The sequence below is a fragment of the Periplaneta americana genome, chromosome 2 (genome assembly GCF_040183065.1).
Source record: "Periplaneta americana isolate PAMFEO1 chromosome 2, P.americana_PAMFEO1_priV1, whole genome shotgun sequence".
NCBI lineage: Eukaryota > Metazoa > Arthropoda > Insecta > Blattodea > Blattidae > Periplaneta > Periplaneta americana.
In genome coordinates, this window is record NC_091118.1 from 184,970,606 (window position 1) to 184,995,692 (window position 25,087).

At 37.2% G+C, this 25,087-nt stretch overlaps 1 protein-coding gene across 6 annotated transcripts in view; it reads right to left on the reverse strand.

Annotated features, from left to right (window-relative positions):
- Nucleotides 1-25,087, reverse strand: part of wrd (Protein phosphatase regulatory B subunit well-rounded) — a 309,843-nt gene that overhangs the window by 92,001 nt on the left and 192,755 nt on the right. For all 6 annotated transcript variants that reach the window (XM_069819094.1, XM_069819093.1, XM_069819092.1 and 3 more), the window contains one exon: nt 6,654-6,853. In XM_069819094.1, coding sequence (XP_069675195.1) covers nt 6,654-6,853 — 200 coding nt within the window. The remainder of the gene's footprint in view (nt 1-6,653; nt 6,854-25,087) is intronic.

The window sequence follows — 25,087 nt, forward strand, 5'->3', positions numbered from 1 at the left end:
ACCTTTCATTTTTCAGAAGTAGAAACAAAATTTGCGGATTCTTTACCCTTAAGTTCCAAGTGTGCGTGTTTTTTTTAATAGGTGCCTACTGTTTTACACTAAATATATTACTAATCTTGTTTTGCTATCGTAAAACTAGTAATAGTAATATGCGTTACAAGAGCGGTATGTTGAAGTTTTCATGTTCGAGGAAAAGTTTGAAAAAGCGAAACGTAGTTAAGCTTTTTAATTTCCGAAAATTGAAAGAAAACATACCGCTCGTGTATCGTACATTATTTTGTGCGAAGATCGTTTATTACATACCTGAAAGAGGAATTTCTAATTAGTTGCAATGAAATCTCCATCTTTGTTTCTGTTCAATGACGGCAAATTTGCAAAACAAAAATATCTATCTTCAACATTGTTGCTTTAAAATGTTTTCTGTGTTTACTATACTCCAGCAGGCCGTGATATACCTCTGTCTTTTTTTCCCCCAGTCTATGATGAGTCTGGAATCTTGTTGATTTTTTCACGGCTTCCTTAATGTTACTTGCATCACGAATGCAGTAACTTTAATGGAGTTGTAGAGTTTACTTAATTTTTTCAAATATTTAAAAACAATAATTAACAGTGCAATTTAGGTGAAATTGCAGTGGTAAGTTTCCAATTTATAATTATTACTATATTGAACGTCTCTAAAAATAATATGTTAAAAGCCTAAAGCAGTAAAATCGATATGTCACTTAAGCGGTAAGAAGAGGGAAATTGTTATGTGTGTTAGGTTGGGAATACTGAATGTGGAATTTTAGACTTTCCGCGGATTGGTTTTGTGCGGAAACCAAGCAAATACGCACGATCTCGCAAAAATAATATACATATACCTAGCCCAACATACCTAGTCCTAGTCCTTATAACATAAAGAAAGAATAGAAATATAACTCATATAGTACACCCAAAATAATTCTGACGATATAAGGTAATAACTTTATGAGACACGTTCATTTAAGAATATTCCCATTTATACTTCGTAGATTCCAATAGATTGTTTCCCGTTTTTTAAAACTTATATACAAATTCTGAAGAACTCATATTAATGATCAATTGATCATATTGATGAGAAGTTCAGCTTTTATCAAATCAACAGAATACTTGTTCCCAACAACGCATAAGGCAATTTCAAAGTAATATAAAAGAAAACCCAAAACCACGTCACCTTTGTCAAAGCAGGCTCAATGCACTGTTTAAAAATCCCCACTTACTTCAAGTCCACACTCTTGTTGTCCCTTTCTCCTTCTAAAACTTCTGGCAGTACGTTTTTAAGACACTATAGTCTTCAAACATACCATCCAAATTGACATCGCCTTCCAGTGCAGAAGTAGCTTCTTGAATGTTTTTGAAAGAAATTTGACCGTTTCCTTTTAAATGATAACGATAATGATTCAATTTTATGAAGAAGGTTATTTTCAGATGAATAAAAAGTTCTTTAGAAGATAAAATGAAAGCATTCTTATAAAACTTTATTTTTTAATACATTAAATATTCATTATATGAGGTCTCGCCATCCTCATTGAATATTAACACGACTACTATGAAGTAGTCAATGTGTATTATCACCATTAAATCGAGAAAAATTCGTTCCGGCACCGGTAATCGAACCCGGGACCTCTCAGAACTGCGCGCTGAGGGCTCTTTCCAACTGAGCTATGCGGGGACACGATCCACGGTGCCGGTCGAACTCCTCTCATTGTACTGTTTAACATTGACGTCAGTTTTGCTGCTGATCATGAATACACATGTCATATAAATAAGAACATTCAAATAAATTTAAAGTGTGTAATAAAACGGGGAAAATTATTTTAGTGAATTAGGTTATAGAAGCCCCAAAAAAAACGGGACAATTAGCGACCAGACTTACATCACAGCGTCCACGCCTGTGGAGTAACGGTTAGCACGTCTAGCCACGAAACCAGGTGGCCCGCGTTCGATTCCCGGTCGGGACAAGTTACCTGGTTGAGGTTTTTTCCTGGGTTTCCCCTCAACCCAATATGAGCAAATGCTGGGTAACTTACGGTGTTGGACTCCGGACTCATTTCACCGGCATTATCACCTTCATCTCACTCAGACGCTAAATAACCAAAGCTGTTGATAAAGCGTCGTAAAATAACCTACTACTGCTACATCACAGCGAGACGGGTGGCAATCTTGCTGCTTGGGTCTTATGTCAGGTAATTTTCATATGTATCGTACAAAACACAAAATTATAATTCCAATTTGTTTGCAAATATTTTGTACCATGAGCAATGCAGTCCAAAGTCTCATGGTGAGAGACTGAGAGAACTGAGAAGGGAGTGTGTGAACATCGATTTGTCAGCCCTGGACTAACATGTCGCCCACTGGACTCTGCTCTCTCCTTTCCTTCTCCCTCCGTCTCATTCCGCGTTTCGCATCGTCCATACATACACTCCCGGTGCGTCCTCCCACACATCATAATCTTGGGCATGGGTGTAAAGCTAGCAAATGTTATTTATCAAGTTACATAGTATGAAGCTTCGGATGTGTTACAGAAACGGATATAAACCACATTTATTTAAGGAGAAAGCTACAGAATGTCGTTCTGGCAAATAACCTTACCAAAATATGGAGGTCGTATACATCACAACGAGTAACGTATGGGTAAAACACGTATTAGACTTCTGCGTTTTACTTTGCACGCAATTTCAATTTGAAAAATTTAGACACGTGGCGGGACCACCATAATGTGAGGTCAACACTATGTATGGTCTCCATATACTTTAGCGCAGGACGATGAACAAAAATACATGATCGAGACGAGATTCGAATCCAGGATGTCTGAACATCAGTGATGTCGCCAGGATCAGGGTAAGGGGGGGGGGGAGTGCGGATGGGGTGCTAGCTGTAAAAATGTGGTACATAAAAAATCCAAAATGTTCTCTCATGCACTTGCGCGCATACTATACATCTGTTTATTAATATTACTATGTATTATTATTATTATTATTATTATTATTACCGTATTTGCTCGCGTAATTTGCGCCCCCGCGTATTTTGCGCACCCTAATTTTTAAGGGATTATTTTGAACTTTATTTTTGCTCCTTGTATTTTGCGCACACATTTTACGTACATATTTTTTTCAGTGTAGTGGGGATTACGTACATATTTTTTTCGTAGGTCATTCACCAGCAACTGAAATACCTGCTTCAGAAAGAAACCCCAAACTCCCGCTACTTTAACAATGCTTGTCCTTGGTAGAGAAAATTAGCCCTACCGTAAATACTTACTTACCTATACTAATTGAGATAAACTCAGAACAGGACCTCTTATTTGAAAAATCCGCATATTTTACACACCCCAATTTTTCAGTGGCCAAAGTTAATTAAAAAGTGCGCAAATTACGCGAGCAAATACGGTATTATTATTATTATTATTATTATTATTATTATTATTATTATTATTATTATTGCTCATCACATCCATTACGATACACTAAGGGACGTAATTTTTTCACATCCAAGAAATTGTTTGTTTTTGTTCTTCAAAATAATTTATGCCTAGTATTTTGTTAATAAATTGCCCTTTGGGGTGCAGAAAGGGGTGCTCCGATTTTTATGGGGTGCTTGCGCACCCTTTTGCACCCCCCTTAGCGACGTCCCTGCTGAACATGTCTTCATATACACCGGTCATTAGTCGTCCAGTTGCTCTCAAGAAAACAAGACTATCCAAATTAACAAACGTTTCTGAAATAATGACATTACTGAACATACAGTAGATTACGTTGCTAGACAAAACTGAAATATATAAGAAGAAAAATGTGGTGGTACACCTTAACTGGTATAAATGTTGATGACAATACAAATAAATAAATAAATAAATATAAGTATAAGGGGTGTCTACGCCGAAATACCGTATTTTTATCGTGCGCCCAATATCAAAGAAATGAAGGCAAGGTAATTTTATTCACAAACATTAAGTCGTACGAGGGATTAAGTTTGTAACAAAAAAATTAAAAACTTCCACGTGAGCCTGTTTGGTGGCACGATGGATGTCTAGTCTATTCGATTTCCGTCCAGGTCCGCTCCAACACGCTCGGAAAGATGATCCCAATGGCTTCCACAATCCGGGCACGGAAGTCTTCAAGGTCCCGCACTTTAGTGGTGCACACCCTGTCCTTCACTAGCACCACAAAAAGAAATCCAAGAGCATGATGTCAGGAGAACGTGGAGTCCAATTTATGGGTCCATCTCGTCCCATTCAACGCCCTGGGAATGCACTCCGCACATCTCTAGTGATCAGTGGGGTGGAGCACCATCATGTTGAAACTACAACCTGTGGAAAGGCTTACAGCTGCAGCATGTCCAGGTAGGTCGTTCCTGTGAGTCTTCTTTGATCATGTTCCTCCCTGTCCGGATTGTGGAAGTCATTGATACCATCCCTAGATATCCTTCGTGTCAACGCAGGGGCTAACGTGGCAGTGTGTGTTTTTGTTACAAACTTAATACCTCATACGACTTATATTTGTGAATAAAATTCCTTTATCTTTATTTCTTTGGCATTGAAAGCAAAATAAAAATAGGGCATTTCGGTGTAGACATCCTGTACTGTATGTAACATAGGAAGCTTCTAAAGATGAATCCGAAGAACTTTACGATTTTTCATGAAATGTGTCAATTTAAAAAACGCGTTTACTACTTATCTTTATCACAAAGACGTTTAATTTTAAAGTAATACATTGTAGAAATTACCTTCCTTTAACAGGCTTCACATAGTAGCAACGCAACATGAAAATTACTTTAAAATATCATGCGTAAGTCAGTCATAGTTTCAGGAAAATATTTCATTTTCGGAAGACCGGTAACTAATGTTAAACTAGAGGTGTGCTTACGGATGTCTATCATATTAGTAAAATAGGGTATCGATGTTATCGATTTCTATATACGCAGCGTTTCTCAAACTATGGTCCGCGGACCACCTGTGGTCCTCGAGGTCTGCCTTTGTGGTCCTTCAAAAACGACAGAAGAAAAAATAAAATTCAAACGAATTGCGTATCACACTATAGCTTAAAATCTCAGAGTTTGGAAATGACATATGGCAATCGAATTTCACTTTTTCTCCCAGTATTGCATTTTATGAAATTTATTACCTTGCCCGTCTATCGACTTCCCATTCTACTCTCAGCAGCAAAAGAGGGATTTAAAGCACTATATACGTGGTGTTTCTCGACATCTTTTCCCTGCACATCTGGCGACGCGCCTTTAACCCAGCCAGGGACCACCCGAATTCATAACAGAGGACCAAAGTACCGAACCTTAATTCAATTTCAAAATATAAGTATACTGGCATTAAAATATGCTGCGAAAATGATAAATTTGCTTTCGAAGGGAACACGAGGAAGGTGGTCCGCGGAACTGTGGTCCCCACTTCAAAAAAGTTTGAGAAACGCTGCTATATAGCAATAAGAGGTAGAAATATCGATATACCTACACATACCCTTATCAGCAAGATACATGTGGGGCACAATAGTAAGTATTTATGCCTTTATTACGAGAGAGACATTCAGAAAATTTATGAAAATGTTAGCAACACGAAAATGTCTTGGATAATGTTTAGGTCTAACTTGATAACATCAGTAACGCTTATTCAACGTCTCTTTCCATGTTTATTCGTAAAAGTGCATTGACTTATTTCGCGTTACCAGGAAAACGACATACAGACATTAAGTTCGTCTGCTTTAAAAAACAACCTTTCGATAGGCATCAGAGTTGCTGGGATTGCAAGATACTTCAAGGGTAAACATATTACTATGGGAAACGAACACGGAATTAATCTTCTTTGGAGTTACTGGTTCGTTTAAATAGCACTCTAGTTATGCTGATAATCTATAATATAAAATATTTTTCACCACAATATTATTTTGTTCACAAACGTTACGTTATTTTAGCTTCTTCATAAACTACAGAATAAACACAATATCTACTGAAATTTTGATCCGATTTTCTATTTATCTTCAAAATAAAACCTTGCCATTTATTAGCTCTAATGGTTGAATGAAAATCTCATCAATAAGGATAATTTTTCCAGAAAGTAACTATAATTTAACATGACTAATCTGTAAACCTCTAATTGTAATTGAATTAAAATTGTTCAATCCGAGGGACAGCAAAAGAAATTGAACAAAACTGGACAATTGTTTACATATAGACTACGGAAATACCGATTAGTTATCGTCCGGTTGCGACTCGCGTGTGGAGATATCGAGTCACATGACATTGCCGAACAACGGTAGGTCAAGTGTCTTATAGATGTTTTTTAGTCATTATTTCACATAATATGTGAATTATGATACTACTATCAATATTATTACAATGACATTGTTCGTGCTCCAAAATCAATCTCAACTGAAGAACTCTTGTACGAATGACATGATTAAATTTAAGAATTGAAAATTTCCTTCGAAATTTCTACTAACACTGACAATCTGATTTCATTAATATGAAAATCATTGTAATAATTAGCTCAACAAAAGACGCCACCACCAGAAAATTCGGTGTTTCGCTAAAATCACGTCCAAGACTTCATATGTTTGCACTCCTACAAAAGTGGTAGTTAAAAGCGTTTTAAGAGAATGTTCAGACAAATATTTAAAACAAATACGTACCATATTGACTGCTTCTGGGTAGATGACCTCTGTGATGACACCTCTCTGGGTGGTGACGAACTCCACCATCTCGTGCAGAGCGGCTCGCTTCACCTCTTTCCATTTCAGGTCCGACAGAGGGTCCGCGACGAAGTCGAAGAGGACACAGCACTGCCTTATCTTCTGCACGAAGAGTTCATCGCGTTCGTTCGTTGTCGCATCTGCAACCACAGACAAAATGCTATATTTAGATATGGTCTACCACGCATAACAATTAATTACGACGTTCTTGTAGTAATTTTTGTCCAATATTCTTTTGAGAAGATTAGCTCCGTACGTACATGAAATTATTGGGGATCATCAGTGCGGTTTTAGGCGTAATAGATCGACTATTGATCAGCTTTTTTGTATTCGACAGATAATGGAGAAAAAATGGGAATATAAGGATACAGTACATCAGTTATTCATAGATTTCAAAAAAGCATATGACTCGGTTAAGAGGGAAGTATTATATGATATTCTTATTGAATTTGGTATTCCCAAGAAACTAGTTCGATTAATTAAAATGTGTCTTAGTGAAACATACAGTAGAGTCCGTATAGGTCAGTTTCTATCTGATGCTTTTCCAATTCACTGCGGGCTAAAGCAGGGAGATGCACTATCACCTTTACTTTTTAACTTCGCTTTAGAATATGCCATTAGGAAAATTCAGGATAACAGGCAGGGTTTGGAATTGAACGGGTTACATCAGCTTCTTGTCTATGCGGATGACGTGAATATGTTAGCAGAAAATCCACAAACGATTAGGGAAAACACCGAAATTTTACTTGAAGCAAGTAAAGCGATCGGTTCGGAAGTAAATCCCGAAAAGACAAAGTATATGATTATGTCTCGTGACCAGAATATTGTACGAAATGGAAATATAAAAATTGGAGATTTATCCTTCGAAGGGGTGGAAAATTTCAAATATCTTGCAGCAACAGTAACAAATATAAGTGACACTCGGGAGGAAATTAAACGCAGAATAAATATGGGAAATGCGTGTTATTATTCGGTTGAGAAACTTTTATCATCTAGTCTGCTGTCAAAAAATCTGAAAGTTAGAATTTATAAAACAGTTATATTACCGGTTGTTCTGTATGGTTGAGAAACTTGGACTCTCACTTTGAGAGAGGAACATAGGTTAAGGGTGTTTGAGAATAAGGTGCTTAGGAAAATATTTGGGACTAAGGGGGATGAAGTTACAGGAGAATGGAAAAAGTTACACAACGCAGAACTGCACACATTGTATTCTTCACCTGACATAATTAGGAACATTAAATCCAGAGGTTTGAGATGGGCAGGGCATGAAGCACGTATGGGCGAATCCAGAAATGCATATAGAGTGTTAGTTGGGAGACCGGAGGGAAAAAGACCTTTGGGGAGGCCGAGACGTAGAGGGGAGGATAATATTAAAATGGATTTGAGGGAGGTGGGATATGATGATAGAGATTGGATTAATCTTGCACAGGATAGGGACCGATGGCGGGCTTATGTGAGGGCGGCAATGAACCTTCGGGTTCCTTAAAAGCCATTTGTAAGTAAGTTCTTGTAGTAATAGTAGTGGTGTATAGGGATAGTGCTGGTGCTAGTGGTAGTAGTAATAGGCCTAGTATTACAGTCCGAGTATCCTTGCTTTATACCCTAAAGGTACGGTCACACGTCGCTACTTTTGCTGCGCAACTTTTGTACTGCAGCTGCAAAAGTTGCGTGTCGTGTTCACAAGTAAGCCAAAAGTTGCGCGCTGCACGCTACTTTTCGTGCTGCGCAACCCGAGTGCTGCAAGTTTCCATCTCCGTGTTGACTTCTCAATATACATTTTGTGGTTATGTTCGCATTATTAAGAAACTCATGCGAAAGCTTACTTATCTATTATTTGCTTTTCTGTCCTAACTAATATTCAGAAATTGGCATTATTTTTACTATATAGCTTTTAAAAACGCCTATATACTTAAACGATAACCAACAGCATATTCAAGTAATCAATGTTGGCAACCCTCCTGTTTGAAACTACGCTACGGAAAATTTAAAAAATGAATTATATCGTCAGCAAATATGCTCAGACTGTGTTGTGCATTTAATAACTGTTACAAATAATTTATTTTCATCACATCTAACATTAAATTATATCGAAACAATAAAAGTATCATCGGCACATTTGGGTGGCAACACTGGTCGCAACCGCAGCAAAAGTTTCAACAAAACCGATATCAAAAATGCTGCGGCTGCAACCCTGAGAACCCTGTTCACACGTCGCTACTTCTAAGCTGCGCGCAGCATAGAAAAGTAGCAGGCAGCAGGTTCGGCAGCCGCTACTTTTCGGATTGCACCGTTGTTCACACGTCGCAGTACGAGAGTTGAGCAGTTTTTTGTGCTGCAGCGCTGCAAAAGTAGCGACGTGTGACCGTACCTTAAGGGTGAAACCTACAAAATTTTCCCCGATTACTACATATGCTAGTGTATTATAGTGGTTTTCTAATTGTCGGGTTGGATTTTATTTTGCTAACTTTGTTTCCAATTTCAATACTGACAAATATTGCAACTGACAGTTAATTTCTGTTACTGCTAACAGCATCGTTTGAAGAATTTTCCAATGTTAATCAAACTAAAGTTACTATTCACTGTTTTTTTTTATTTTAACGTAATTAATAATAGAACAAACAGTATACATTTTAAAGTGTATTGGGTTTTGGGAGTTCGTATAGTACTAGTCATTTCATGTAGTCAAAATAAATTTTTGGGTTAGGCCTAAAGAATCATGTTCTGCTTAGTCAAACCAATGAATTTCATATTGTCAGACAAAATATATTTCAATATTTGATCAATTAATTAATAATAAATACGTAAGTAAATAAATAAAATATGACTACTGTTGCTTCAGTACATAGCACTGTAATTTCACTTGCTTTGGTGATGTATGGTAATAGTTGCAACATTGAAAAAACGGCCAACAAACTTCCAATGAGTCAGACCATCAAAATTCCACTAGACACAACATTACTTTGGGGCCGAATCGATTTTGTTTAATGACGATTTTGGCACGTTAACGGGGATCGAGCTACTGTTCTGAGGTGTCAGGATTGCGGTAATATATCCATTTTTCGTTACATATCGACACCTAAGAATGAAAACCTCGTAAGTCGACTTTTTTTTTCGAAAATGCGATTTTCACTCAAATTTATAGGAAAGCCCGTGCTCTTACGGTCTACAATTGCAAAATTTTCATTTTCAATTTTTTTCTCATGAAAAAAGAGAAAAATTGAAAACCAAGTATCTCTTTATGCTTTAATTTTAAAATGAAAAGCGCGTATCTCTAGTCATTATAGAAAATCTGACTTTTAAATGTGAAAACCTTGTATGTCGATTTTTTGCTCTCCTGTAAAATTCAGAAAATTAGACATACGAGGTTTTCATTCTTAGGTGTCGATATAACAATTTCTCCTAATAAATCTATTATCAGTGGGATTAGCGAAAAGCTGACAACATATCCAATCTGCGCTGACCCTGTTCAGGTGTCAATACACGGGGTACAGATCTAAAACTTGTTGGATTTTTAAACGTCTTAATGTGGTGATGTATCTTTTGAAGTACAAAGTTCTTCTGACAACCTACGAGTACTTCGTTTGTGGATTTACTCCAAAACTCTGCGTGTACTCTCAAAATACTATGACCTTCTAGGACACTGTAAATCTTTGAAGTTTCGTCGTCCATTATTGAAACGCTGGAGCCATCGCTGTGCTACACGCTCACTAACGACACTTTCACCCTCGACTTCACATATTATTCGAGCCTCGGCAGAAGCTATAATAATCGTGTTTCCAGTAGTGTATTAGAAGGATTTCAATCTCAAAGTTTACCACATCCATTTTATATTCTTTGTAGTAACAATAATTGACGACTGTAATATGCTCATAATATGCAATAATGCCCAAATTAAACAAAAGAATTAAAATTTTACAAAACACGAAACTTTGAAAAAAAAATCGACATTACTTAAGAGACGACTAATATTTCAGTCAGATTACGTTCAAATATACGAATAGAAGCCCTGATTTTTCCTTTAAGCACAATTAACGCGAATAACTAAAATCTTATGAGACAACCAGTTCCCGAGTATGTGGACAACACCGAGCAAGGCATTGCTTAAGGCAACGCAAGTAAAAGCACACACAAAAACTCCTGGCTATTAGGTAAGGATGGCGCTGAAGCCAAAGGACAAACACGAGCCACGGGACACGTACCTTGCTAGAAAAATAAATCTTCACTTCCTTATCGGAAATCAATTCCGGTTTCGCTGCATTTGCAAGCAACAACACTGCCGCTTGAGCAACAGAGGACAGGATTAGATGTACGTACATTTCTTCTCTACGTTCAGCTCAAATGGCTAACATGAAGCGCCTCCTGTGAGATGTTTTAATTACATGCAATACATTAATGTATTTGTCTCAACATTGATAAACGTACCTATATATAACGGCGTTCACGTATGATTATTTCCTAAGAAGCTAGTATGGTCGCCTTTTCAAAATTGCCAACTGTTATCAGATATCACCAAAGCAGGTAAAATCACAAAGCTATATACTGAAACAACAATACTAATTATTATTTACTTATGCAAGTACGACGGCTATCGAAATAGCGATTTCGTTCCGAAAATTAAACTTGCCAAAATCTCTCTTTTAGGTTATAACTTGAAAAAAAAAAATATGTTCAATATCAAATGTCCCTTAACACTATCCCATCGGTTTAATTTAATTAATAATGATTGAACCCATTACGTCTTATTCTTAACAATTCATAATAACATTTAATAGAATATTTAAAATTTAATAAACATCCAATCGCGTGTTTCGATGGGACGCCATGTTCGTCTACCGACCTCGACAGTGAAATTAATAGCTAACATGATCTACAGCAAAATAACAGTAGACCCACAATCTTAACACTTGGACGGTGACTGGATGTTCGAATCTGTGCGAGTGTTAGTCATCCTGGATAAATGTACCGGTACATGACCTGTGAAAAATAAAATTAGTAGAATTTCGATAGCAATATTAAACAGTGAAAGCTGGTTAATAAAAATGAAGGTAACCTAACCTCTACCGTAATCGTCAACATGAACGTACGAAGTGCACGGAATTTAATAGAGTGGGTGACGAACTGGCGATAATTGAAAACCTCCCAAGAAAAAGAATGTAATATCAAATTAACATTAAATATGTGACTTTGGCGGGAAAAGTAATGTTTAAGCATTCACTTATAATGACTATTTCGTTTATACGAGTCATTCCATTTTCAATGAAGTGTAATGACATTTTCAATTACAACCAATCACAGTCATACATCCCGATCATTTTTGCAGTTCGATTTATCACCATCAATTTATCGCATGGTCGTTCTTTTGTTTAGTCAAGTGTCGCCAACTGTTTCCCCGTAAATTAATGAACATGAATCCATTATACTAAATAAAGTGTGAAATCCTACTTCCACATCTACATCTTATAATTCCATGTCCATCGTATCTAAAGAAAATGACACTTTCATAACAATTGTTAATTTAATTAATGTAACTATTAATCAGGTTATTTGTAATTATATTATAAAATGTTTTAAGTGAATTATTATTTCAGCAGATAATGAAAATGTATTTGTTATAATAACAAGAGAAAAGCGTAGTACATGTAATTAACATTATTAAACCTGTATTTCGCTTTTCTCAATTGGCATTACTGAATAATATTCAATTTCTTTATTACAGTAATCAATATTCATCTATTTCAACTTCACAATGTCTGAATAGGTTACGTATTCATAAGTGTGTAATTAATAACGTTTTACGAGTGAATTTGAGATCTATATTATTTACATTTTTATTTTATTCACGAAATAGTCCTAATAAATGTCACTCGAGGTCTGGGATTACCCAGATAAATCCCGCGAGCGAAACTAAATAAACTTTTATCCTTAATTAGTCAAATGGTCCTGCTAGTAAATGTAGGCTTAACGAAATATGCTCCTGAAATTTTTCTTTCATCTGAAACGTGTGTTATAGATTTGTTGGTTACGTCGTTATTTCGGGACGGTCTGAAATGCCAATGACTTTTTTACTTGGTTATTTAACGACGCTGTATCAACTACTGGGTTATTTAACGTCGATGAAATTGATAAATGGCGAGATGGTACTTGGCGAGACGAGGCCGAGAATTCGCCATAGATTACATGACATACGCCTTACGGTTGGGAAAACTTCGGAAAAAATCCAACCAGGTAATCAGTCCAAGCAGAAATCGAAGACACGCAACTCCGAATCAGCAGGCAAACGCGCTACCGCCTGAGCTACGCCTATGGCTAATTATTACCAATGACTTGGGTGCAAATCTGTTTTAGTATTCCCCGCATACTAAGATACAAAAAACTGGTAAAACACTAGCATGTAAGGTTTATATGTAAGTATTCTGATTTTAACCCGCTTTTGAAAGAGCCTTACGATGGTATAAGTGATACATATTTGAGAATGAGTGATATTATTCCGGTTGCTGACAAGAGTGTTACAACAGCAACTTCGTTGTTCCTCCGTTATCTTCTTCAGTTCAACTGCCAATGCTGTGTACTTATTCTCCTCCTCCTCATACTCGTGCTCTACATTTGTATCGTTGGAAACAGCGATGTCAATCAGGTAGGTATTGTCTCATTGTTTTGTCCTGCAGAACGCAGTTTGGTCTACTATATAGCGTGGTTTTATCTGTATGAATTGTCCGGTCCCAATATAGCTCGACATTTTCATGTCTCAACATGAATTCAGGTATGTATTTTATTGAGACATTTTGTTTTATCAAGTTTCTTTCAATTATTATATTTTTATTTACCACTTTAGTAACAGTAACCAATAGCCATGCAGCCAATGAGAGGCAAACACAAAGATTACACGTTTTCGCAAAGTTATAATAGTGTGAAGAAGTTGACAGTTTATTATACATTATATACAGACCATTCTTTATCTCGTGAAACTAAATGCAAGCGTGCGACATAGTTCATAGTAAGAATATTACGGTGGAGGTTAATTTGCTATTCTGCTGCAATTGGAAGCGTAGCGAGAGAGGCAAGCTTCTCAGTCCACTTTCTTCTTCCCCTCATGCTCAAGTTGGTTTCACAAGAAAATGAATGACATGTAGAAATCATTTCCTATGTCTTGTTGAATATTACACTTTTAATAGTGTTCCTTTCTTGAACTATTATTCGAAAAGACAAAGATAAATTAAATCACTTAATAGTCACCCAAATAACTTGAATTTTCATTTTCTGGATTGTAACATAAAAGAGCATCCCTTATAATCCTAGTTGATTTCATTTATAATTTGCACGTCTACATGCCGAAGCAGAGGTAGACGATCATCCAACCAGAATGGAGATCGTGTGGTTTAACACGATAATCCCCCCCCCCCGCTGTTATAGCTGGCTTCCGTAACCGGATTTCGCTATCTATCGTAGCTCTCCAAGTGCATCACGATGCTGGGCGGGCATCGGACCCATACACTGTCCGGAATTTCATGAGAAAATGTCTTCCCCATGAGGACTCGAACCAGCGCTCATTCCGTAACACGAGTCATAGGCAGGATGGCTTAGACCACGACGTCATGGCGCGGGACGTACGGTTTAAGTAGATATATGCATTATTATCTCTCCACAAGTTTACATAAAATAGCTGTACGTACATTGTAATAATTTCTAATACAAGGAGATTCAATCCAAAGTGGAGTCTGCCGTCAGCAGTTCGGTTTTGTTATTGGTTGTCCCATATAATATTTCTAGACTATTATATTAAATGAATAAATGGAATAATGGATAATAAATTGAATTAATGAATAATTCAGAAATACACGCAATTAATATTCCCCGCATAAACTGACTCGTAGATAGTAAAATTTGGAATTAACAGAATTATACAATTTTTAAGTACAAATCGTTGTAGACAGAAAGCAGGTCCAGAATTACATTTTCAATCTCATTAAGGATGCCATAAACGTGTATTTCCGTGCTAACCTCGAAATCGATATTTCGTAGCAGCAATATTTTCTCTTTGCACTTCGTATAATGAGAATGGTAAAAATATAAAAAAAGTGACTACACAATTTTATAATTAAAGAACACCCTTCCAGCAGCAACATTAATGAGAATCTTTTACTGTCCCACTGTAAGAGTACATAATATTCTTAGAGATTTCATTTCCTTTCTGTGCCGTAGACATTCCTACAGAGAGGTTTTCTGGGCGAGCGACAGAGGCACGGTTAAGGAGTTGTGCTACAAGCCGAAAGGTCAAGGGTCGATTCCCGGTGGGGTACTTTATTCCCCATTGACCTAATCCTTCCGGTCACACTACAATCTTGGGGTTTACTCAGCCTGGAGTTGCCAACCCTCCCGTATTTCCCGGGATCTCCCGTATTTAGCCCTAATTTTTAACAGTTTCCCGACTCCCGTATTTTCCTTCTCTTCGAGCCCTCTTCTCTCTTATTTTTATATAATGTAACAACTTATTTGAAATTTTTAATTTGTTACGTGGTTGAAGGTGATCTATATGATAGATTTTGTTGTTCCCGAGATGCTTTGAAATGTGTAATCTCTGTAGAAGGTAATACTTGCCAGAAATAGTTTCAGGGTTCATTAGTTTAAAATCAAACAATGTCAGAGTTACATATTTAAAAAAAATGGTGAGATGTGTTGTAAGCATACCAGGCAGCAAAGCTAATGCAGGACTTTTTTCTTATGAACAGTTATAAGTGAACAGATGTTCGAAACAGGAAAGCGACACGTCTAATCAAATCAGAACTGCAAATTACAGTTGACATTAACTACTTATGCAGGAAATTTTTACAATTTGTTTGGAACTATTATGCGAAGCAAAATGTCTCAAAATACTCTTAATTTAAGTCCAACTGCCAAAATGTAAAATAAAGTTGTTTTAGTACTGCCAACTGAATTGAATAATCAATCAATTTTCTATGTGAAATATTGTAGACCACTTAGTCTCCCGTATTTTCTTCAAAAATAGTTGGCAAACCTAACTCAGCCCCTAATAAGAAAGTCGTACCCCAGGTTACATAGGCCTATATATTGCTCATTCCTATGTTAAAATCGGTTGCACTTTGAAGAGAACAACCGCCAGGATCGCCACCCGTCCGCCGTAAACGAACACGAGATGGCAGTACAGTCGCTAATGCAATTCAAATCGGAGTTATGACGTGACCACTTATGTAACAACTAGATGGCAGCAAAGTAAACCTGACAAAAGTTGTTACCGTCAAAGCCTATAACGCAGAACAATCTGGGTGTATATATCAGGTATGTCAAAACCCTGCACATTGTGCACTGGTCTCTGTGCAAAGTGCAGTTCCTATTCCCCTACCTGGAGGGAGTGACTCGGCTTGGAAGGGAACGCGACAGGGCTGTACATTACCTACAGTAACAGAACAGCTTTGGTTTCAGTAACACAGATCAGTACGGGTGTGCTCATTGAGCTGTGATTGTGAATGCGTTATGGAAAATAAAGTGAGGAGTCCACAGATATAACGAAGAAGAGAAATCACGACGACGACGACGACGACGACGACTTACAACTTTTATTTCATAAGCTGATAAGTGATGGGCATATTGAGTGAAGAATACATATGAGGGTCTTGAGGTTGTAAGGGAAGGAAGAAAGCAACTATTTGTAAAGCGAAAAAATTTTCTCGAAAAATAATACATAATGGCGAATTTTCCATCTCACGTTACTATATTTTCTTAGTATACTTACGTTAATAAATCTTTAAACCTGACATAAAGAAAATGTCTCCGCTTCACAGCTTGTGAAGTACTCTTTTAACTCAATACAGTAACGCTCCCAACTTTCTGATACTTGCTCAACGTTTCCAAATAAACTATATATAAATTTAAATTCAATCTTAATTTATCCAATTTATTAATAATAATGTGAATTTACATTAATACACAGCAAGGAAATGATTCCAGTGTAAAAGCCTCACAATGTCCTATTGCATGTAATTGGGAGTAAAATATTTTCTTTAACATGTGTGCACCAGTGGTCCCAATAATGCTTGAGGAACAATGAAAGAGTATTACTTTGAAATAATCAGTACCTACTATGTAAAATGAAATACTCTGTTCGTTGTTTTTTTTTTCGAAATTACTGCAATATTTATATTTTCTTCAAATACTGTACACTCACTTACAAATGGCTTTTAAGGAACCCGAAGTTTCATTGCCGCCCTCACATAAGCCCGCCAGCGGTCCCTATCCTGTGCAAGATTAATCCAGTCTCTATCATAATATCCCACCTCCCTCAAATCCATTATAATATTATCCTCCCACCTACGTCTCGGCCTCCCTAAAGGTCTTTTTCCCTCCGGTCTCCCAACTAACACTCTATATGCATTTCTGGATTCGCCCATACGTGCTACATGCCCTGCCCATCTCAAACGTCTGGATTTAATGTTCCTAATTATGTCAGGTAAGAATACAATGCGTGCAGTTCTGTGTTGTGTAACTTTCTCCATTCTCCTGTAACTTCATCCCTCTTAGCCCCAAATATTTTCCTAAGCACCTTATTCTCAAACACCCTGAACCTATGTTCCTCTCTCAGAGTGAGAGTCCAAGTTTCACAACCATACAGAACAACCGGTAATATAACTGTTTTATAAATTCTAACTTTCAGATTTTTGGACAGCAGACTGGATGTTAAGAGCTTCTCAACCGAATAACAACACGCATTTCCCATATTTATTCTGCGTTTAATTTCCTCCCGAGCGTCATTTATATTTGTTACTGTTGCTCCAAGATATTTGAATTTTTCCACCTCTTCGAAGGATAACTGTCCAATTTTTATATTTCCATTTCGTACAATATTCTGGTCACGAGACATAATCATATACTTTGTCTTTTCGGGATTTGCTTCCAAACCGATCGCTCTACTTGCTTCAAGTAAAATTTCCGTGTTTTCCCTAATCGTTTGTGTATTTTCTCCTAACATATTCACGTCATCCGCATAGACAAGAAGCTGATGTAACCCGTTCAATTCCAAACCCTGCCTGTTATCCTGAACTTTCCTAATGGCATATTCTAGCGCGAAGTTAAAAAGTAAAGGTGATAGTGCATCTCCCTGCTTTAGCCCCCAGTGAATTGGAAAAGCATCAGATAGAAACTGACCTATACGGACTCTGCTGTATGTTTCACTGAGACACATTTTAATTAATCGAACTAGTTTCTTGGGAATACCAAATTCAATAAGAATATCATATAATACTTCCCTCTTAACCGAGTCATATGCCTTTTTGAAATCTATGACTAACTGATGTACTGTACCCTTATACTCCCATTTTTTCTCCATTATCTGTCGAATACAAAAAAGCTGATCAATAGTCGATCTATTACGCCGAAAACCGCACTGATGATCCCCAATAATTTCATCTACGTACGGAGTTAATCTTCTCAAAAGAATATTGGACAAAATTTTGTACGACGTCAACAATAGTGATATTCCTCGAAAGTTACCACAGTTGGTTTTGTCCCCCTTTTTAAAAATAGGTACAATTATGGACTCCTTCCATTGTTCTGGTACAATTTCTTTTTCCCAAATAGCAAGTACAAGTTTATAAATTTCGCTATATAATGTACTTCCACCCTCTTGTATTAATTCTGCTGGAATTTGATCGATACCTGGAGACTTGTACTTTTTCAGATTTTCTATCGCAATTTCGACTTCTGAAAGCGTGGGTTCGGGTATAAATGGCTCAGCAGTTTGTATTTCAATTTCGTTCCGATCATTTCTATTTGGCCTATGTACATTTAGTAGTTGCGCAAAATAGTTTTTCCATCTGTTTAGGATTGATGGAGAGTCTGCAAGCAAGTCACCATTCTCATCCTTGATCACGTTTACCCTTGGCTGATATCCGTTCTTAAATTCCTTTATACCCTTATATAAATCTCGAATGTTTTTATTCTTACTATTTGTTTCTACCTCATTCAGTTTTTCCTTCAAGTAACCTCTCTTTTTATTCCTAAGTGTACGACTTGCTTCCCGTCTTTCATTGAAATAATTATCTCTCTTCTCCTCAACTGGATCCTGTAAGAATTTCAATTTTGCCTGTTTCCTTCTTTCTACTACCATGCAACAATCTTCATCAAACCACGGTTTCTTTTTCTTAGTTTCATAATAACCTATGCTCTGCTCAGCTGCAATTTTGATACTATCTCTGATATTTTCCCACACGCTATTAACGTCTAATTCTTCCTCTACTTCGTCGGAACTTTCTAAAGTGGCAAACCTATTCGAAATTTCGACCTGATAATTTTGCTTAGCTTCCTCGTCCTTTAATTTCAAAATATTGAATTTAGTAATATTAACTTGTTGCTCTACTCGCTTGGCTACTGATAATCTTTCTCTTAATTCTCCAATCACCAAATAATGGTCAGAATTACAGTCTGCACCCCTGAAAGTTCGAATATCTACTATACTAGTATGTCTCCGTTTATCTATCAAGATGTGATCTATTTGGTTGTGTGTCAATCCATCTGGAGAAGTCCAAGTATATTTCTGTATACAAATCGTGTAAATAAATGATTCTTTACAAACGACTGCATTGTGAATTGCAACTGAGTAAGTCTATTGTTTCTTGTGTTACAATTATTGTCAAATATAGACACTGACAATAATTGTGTTTTTTCCTGCTGCTAAGTATGTTTATAATGTCCAAATGTTAATTTAATTGAACACTAGAAGCGCAGAATGAATTCTTGTACATCCCTCCCGCTAAGAACTGGAAAGAGCAACACGTGAATGACGCAATCTGCACAGACAGGCGTTCCGCGCACATACACTGCACTTTCAGTGTCTGATTTCTGACATGCCTGGTATATATGATCTAGGGTCATACTAAGGTGTTTGCTTGACAACAAAGATGGCTAGCACGTAGAACTAACAACCCTACTCCTACTCAGTACCGATTATCTTGTAAAGTAGAAGCTCTTTAAAAACCGCCAAACTAAGGGCATCTCGGGACCAGTACTAACAGAATAACTTCGCTGTATGTAAGTTTTTCCCTCCCTTTCTTCATCCACAATAATAAAAATAAGCGACATAAAGCGAAATTTATTAGGAATATGAAGTCCGTAAGTTACTCCATCAGTAGGAACTGTAGCTACAGAGACGTGCTGTTTGCCTATTGCTCCTGGGAAATCTCTTCGAGGGCAGGGAATAATGCCTGACTTTAGATACCGCGTGGGACGGCATCAGAGGAGTAAATGAATACGAGACAAATGAGGCAAAGAACAAGTTTGTGCAATGTAATTGCATAGCTTTGTGTCCATTAACGTAATTATATCTGAATGTAGATAAGACCACGTCAATGTTGCATGCATTTACGGTCCAATTGTTATTGATTTCTTCCAACGGATATAGGTCACTCCCTCCAACATCGACTAGCCGGAGGTCAGAATACGTGATAAAAGAATTCTCTATATAAATTACGAACATTGCAGTTTTTATTTCACGAATCTGTATTCACAGTCAGCAATATGTCATGAAGGTAAAAATATGATTGGAAGATTTACGCTGAAAGTACAGTAATCTCTCTAGCCCCCGGCGTGGAGGACCGAAGTCTTGGTTAAAAATTAAAATCCAGGTAAGTTGTGTCCTCTGTTCAACTTATGATTATCTTTTTAATATTCCTCTCTACATCATTCAATAATTTCTTCCTACGTCTACTGATACCTATAGTCGCGACGCTGTTATTTCCGGCGTGACTCCTCCTCTTTGCTTACGTCTTATGAAGTCACGGCTCTATAAAGTCTTAGGTAGGTAGTATCGTTCGCCATTTTTGTTCTTTCGTTGCCGAGCTACCAGACGAGGGATCTATTTGCCACACCGTTAAACATTATCATGTCGTAGCTCCTATGATAATAAATCAAACGCACTGTAATTCAGCAAATAATTGAGCGGCAAATAACGTCCTCGTGTGCTTTCTGCGAACGCCAACGAAAGGGCCAAAATGGCGGGCGATTATATATGAGGTATTTATCCAGCCTCAGGAAATGCTTTACATCTTCATCAGCGAATCACAAGACGCACACGTTTAAATGTAGCAGACCTGCAACGTGGTTGGCTGCCGGAAATTAGAGCGACGGGACTATACTATTCCTTTATACATTTAAATAAACACAGTTTGCATGTTCTACGTTTTCTATTCCCGAATTTCAACTTAGCTACTCGTATATTCTATACCAGGAGTCGGCAGAACGTCAACGTCATATGAAACGCAACCCGCCTTGCAAGACGAGGGGAGGTAGAAAGCAGTAGGCTGGGGGGCGGAGAGGAGAGGACTGAACCTCGCCCTTCGTATAGTCTGGAAATAAGTAACCGAACTTTATGTCGTCTTAGCATCCTTCTGATGGATTTGAAATTACTCATCAGCCTATCACGATGTTTTAATTACTGAAGCGAAATCTGGTTCTCCATCATAAGTTTCAAATTGTAATTGCTCAAATGAATGCTGGTCCGTCAATAGGGAGCGCGCTTTTTATTTAACGTGTTTCATTTTTTAAAGATATTGCTCACATAATATAAGTCGAAGCGAACATTGAAATAAACCTAGCACAAAATGACCTCAGGAGTGAATATTTTGAATTGTAGTGAATTTTCGGGAAATGTTTAAATCTTGAGAAATTTTCCCTTACGTAGGCTTCTCTGCAAAGTCTGAAAATTTTATAATATTAGAAAATTATATTCGGCAACGCTTTTTTTCCTTAATCAGTATCATCTTACCTCCTCATACTCATCCTCTTTCACAATAGCCCTGCCAAGACTCTGGAATTCGTTACCTGCTAGCATCAGGGACTGTCGAAATAAAATTCAATTCAAACGCAAACTTACTAGGCACTTGGTCAGTAATTGAGACTCGTTCAGACATGGTTTCTTATAAATAGTTCTCTTAATCTATCACAAAATATTTCAATATCCGTTAATTTCATCACTATAGAATTTTGTTATTGTAGGTTTAATTTGTAATTTAGTAAATACAAAAATATTCTTTGTTCTTAACTTCTATGATAAAATATCTAGCTTTCATTAATCAGGTATTCTTGTAGTACTTTAATTTTTATTGTAATTGTAATTGTAAATTTAATATTAATTGTAATCTTATTGTTCATGTTATAGTTGTAATCCCCTGGTAGAGCGGCAGAGAAGGCCTGACGGCCTTATCTCTACCAGGTTAAATAAATAAATACTAATACTAATATTATGGCAAAGTACACGTGCCAATGAAGTTTTGTATAATGTCTCTTTATGGTGGTAATATGAAATCCTTTAAGTAGTTTAGAACATAAACATTTTACATTTTCTTTCTGTGCATAACGATAATCTATCTTCCCATATATTCGTTTTGCTGCACTCTTTACGTTTAATGGTTTGGAAACAAACATGCCGATCGCCAGTTACGTAGACTATGTACTCTGCCTGTCCTAAGTGGAGTGAGTGCGTGTGGAGCAGTAGTGTCAGAGTTGTAAGCTCCAAAACCGGTTGTGTAGCTAGAGTCGGAGCGTGAAATGGCTTATGTCTGTAGAAACACCGGAGCACGCAACGAGTCTAGTGGAGCGCTCCGCTCCGTTTAGGCTCTGTGTGACAACGCTGGTGTGGAGGGATGCATTAGTGAACTGCCCCTGTATGACGTAAGATCCCGCTTGCTGCATGAAATGCCGACCGCTGTTCTATACCATCAGCGAAATTTGTTCGACTTAATTTAAATTATGGAATTAGGAATTTATATTAACATGCCATAGTCCGAATATTTAAATTGCAACGCGCTTTGATTACAGACGCAAGGTATCATCTACTAAAGAATTAAAACAATGTCATCAGCTTCTTTTTACCATGTATTAGTTGCAAATCTACTTCATCATCCGGAACAATCGAACAGGTTACGTAACGGAATAGCCCACATGATATCCTAGGTTAGAATCTCTATATTTCTTTCGTGACAGAACCTGGGTCCTATCTCGGTGGCTCCATAGGAATTTGTGGTAGGCAAAGACTGTGTTTGGTGATAGATTTACGCGAAGCTTTCCCGTTTCCCCTACCGGTATCACATCACTGCCCCATTAATCATAATCATGATTAGGGACAGACAAAAATATAAAATTTTATATTCTGAATCACTCCTGCTAGCGGTGTGGAAACAATGACTTTTGACATTAATTGCATTCTACAAACTGTCAATCGTATGAGAAATTTTCATATTAAAAAACCCTTCATAATTTTTTTTCTCCATATTTTGCATAATTTTCCTCTCCGTTAATATTTCTATAACTATTACTTAACCGGCCTTTACAGATATTATAAGGCCACAGTAGAGGTTTTTTCAGGAAACAGCTGAAAAATCCAAGCTATCCATTCCACTAACACTCTGGGATTCTCAAGGGCAAGTGAAATCTCCAAATTCCCCTGAAGAATCACTGAATTCGAGAAGCCAAAACAAAATAAATGGCTCTTACTGTCCGTCCGAACGGTTATGTCGCATCCTGGTTTCCCCTACCCGTTTCTGCTGTGGCTAATGGCTGGGCTGTTCTTTCCTGGAAATATTTGGCGTACGGAATTGAAAGAGCTATGTAATATTAGGCCTATTGTGATGTACCGAAGTACATATAATATTTCCGTGCAGGAATTCTGCGTTACCATATGATGAAGGATGGCTTAGTGGATAAAGCGTCAGCACGTAGAGCTAAAAACCCGGGTTCGAGTCCCGGTGCCGGAGAGAATTTTTCTCTGTTCTATCCATCCTTCATCATAAAGGAACGCAGAATTCCTGCACGCAAATATAATATGTACTTCGATACATCATAATAATATGATATGATGTAGGTAATCAATCACTTAGTGATTCAAGACAGTGCTCATCCCGTCGGATTCCGGCCACTTTGTCACTCGTAGTGAGTGCACCTCTGTACATAGTGCGTTGGACATTGTGCCACTGTCACATATTCTGTGACACAGTACATGAGGGTAGACCACCAAATGAAAAACTGAGAGATAGAACTTAAACTGAAGGAATTCTATCAGGCATCGGAACTGAAATCCAGTGTGGCTTAGTGAATAAAGCGTCAGTACGTAGAGCTGAAAACCCGGGTTCGAGTCCCAGTGCCGGAGAGAATTTCTCTTTTTTTTTTGTAGGCCTAGGTTGTTTTACGGCGCTTTATCAACATCTCAGGTTATTTAGTGTCTGAATGAGATGGTGATAATGCCGGTGAAATGAGTCCGGGGTCCAGCACCGAAAGTTACCAAGCATTTGCTCATATTGGGATGAGGGAAAACCCCGGAAAAAACCTCAACCAGGTAACTTGCCCCGACCGGGAATCGAACCCGGGCCACCTGGTTTCGCGGCCAGACGCGCTTACCGTTACTCCAGGTGTGGACTTTTCTCTGTTCTAGCCATCCTTCATTATTATTTTTTAGTTCTCTTCAGTGTAAAAAAAATGAATTACCTAGTTCTAGTATTCAGGTCAGGATTTGACTATACTATAAACTATTAAATTATGCAAATTTATTTTAATTTATTTCATAGCAATATTAAATACGGACACAAGAACACAACTATTAATCTCTAAAGGCTTTAACGTTGAAATATTTATTTTATATTATCGTAGTTAGCCAACTTTTCTTCATATTATATCTGTCTCTAATAATTAGGGCTAGGATTTTGATGACCTATAAATCATGAAAAAATGTCCTAAAAACAATGCATTTATGACCTAAAAATCTTTCAAAAATGCCCTTATAAATGCCCTAAAAATTGATCTTACATAATTCCCTTAGGAGGAAAAGAGGTTTTGTACTAAATATTTAGACTAGTAATTAAATTAAATTCTAGTACCAACATTTAAGTTTATTTAATTTTACATAATTTTTTCTAAGTAGTACCCTTTAATTAATTATTTCACCTGATGTAGTTTCCATGTAGTCCACCACAAGGTCACTCTTATCCGGAATTAGCAGGTATAGAGGAGTCTATATTAAGGGGTGGTTGGAGTGTGCTACGTTAAAATGCAATATTTGTGTAGAAAAACGATTAAAATATTATACAAAATAACGGGTATTAGCCACCGGCGTATATAGCTTGGTTGGTTAAGGCGCTTGCCCACCGATCCAGAGTTCCGCTCAGGTGCGGGTTCGATCCCCACTTGGACTGATTATCTGGTTGGGTTTTTTTTTTCCGAGTTTTTTCCCAACCGTAAGAAATGTCACGTAATCTATGGCGAATCCTCGATCTCATCTCGCCAAATATATCGCTATCACCAATTCCATCGATGCTAAATAGCCTCGTAGTTGATACAGCGTCGTTAAATAATGAAGTAAAAAAATAATAGGGATTTAT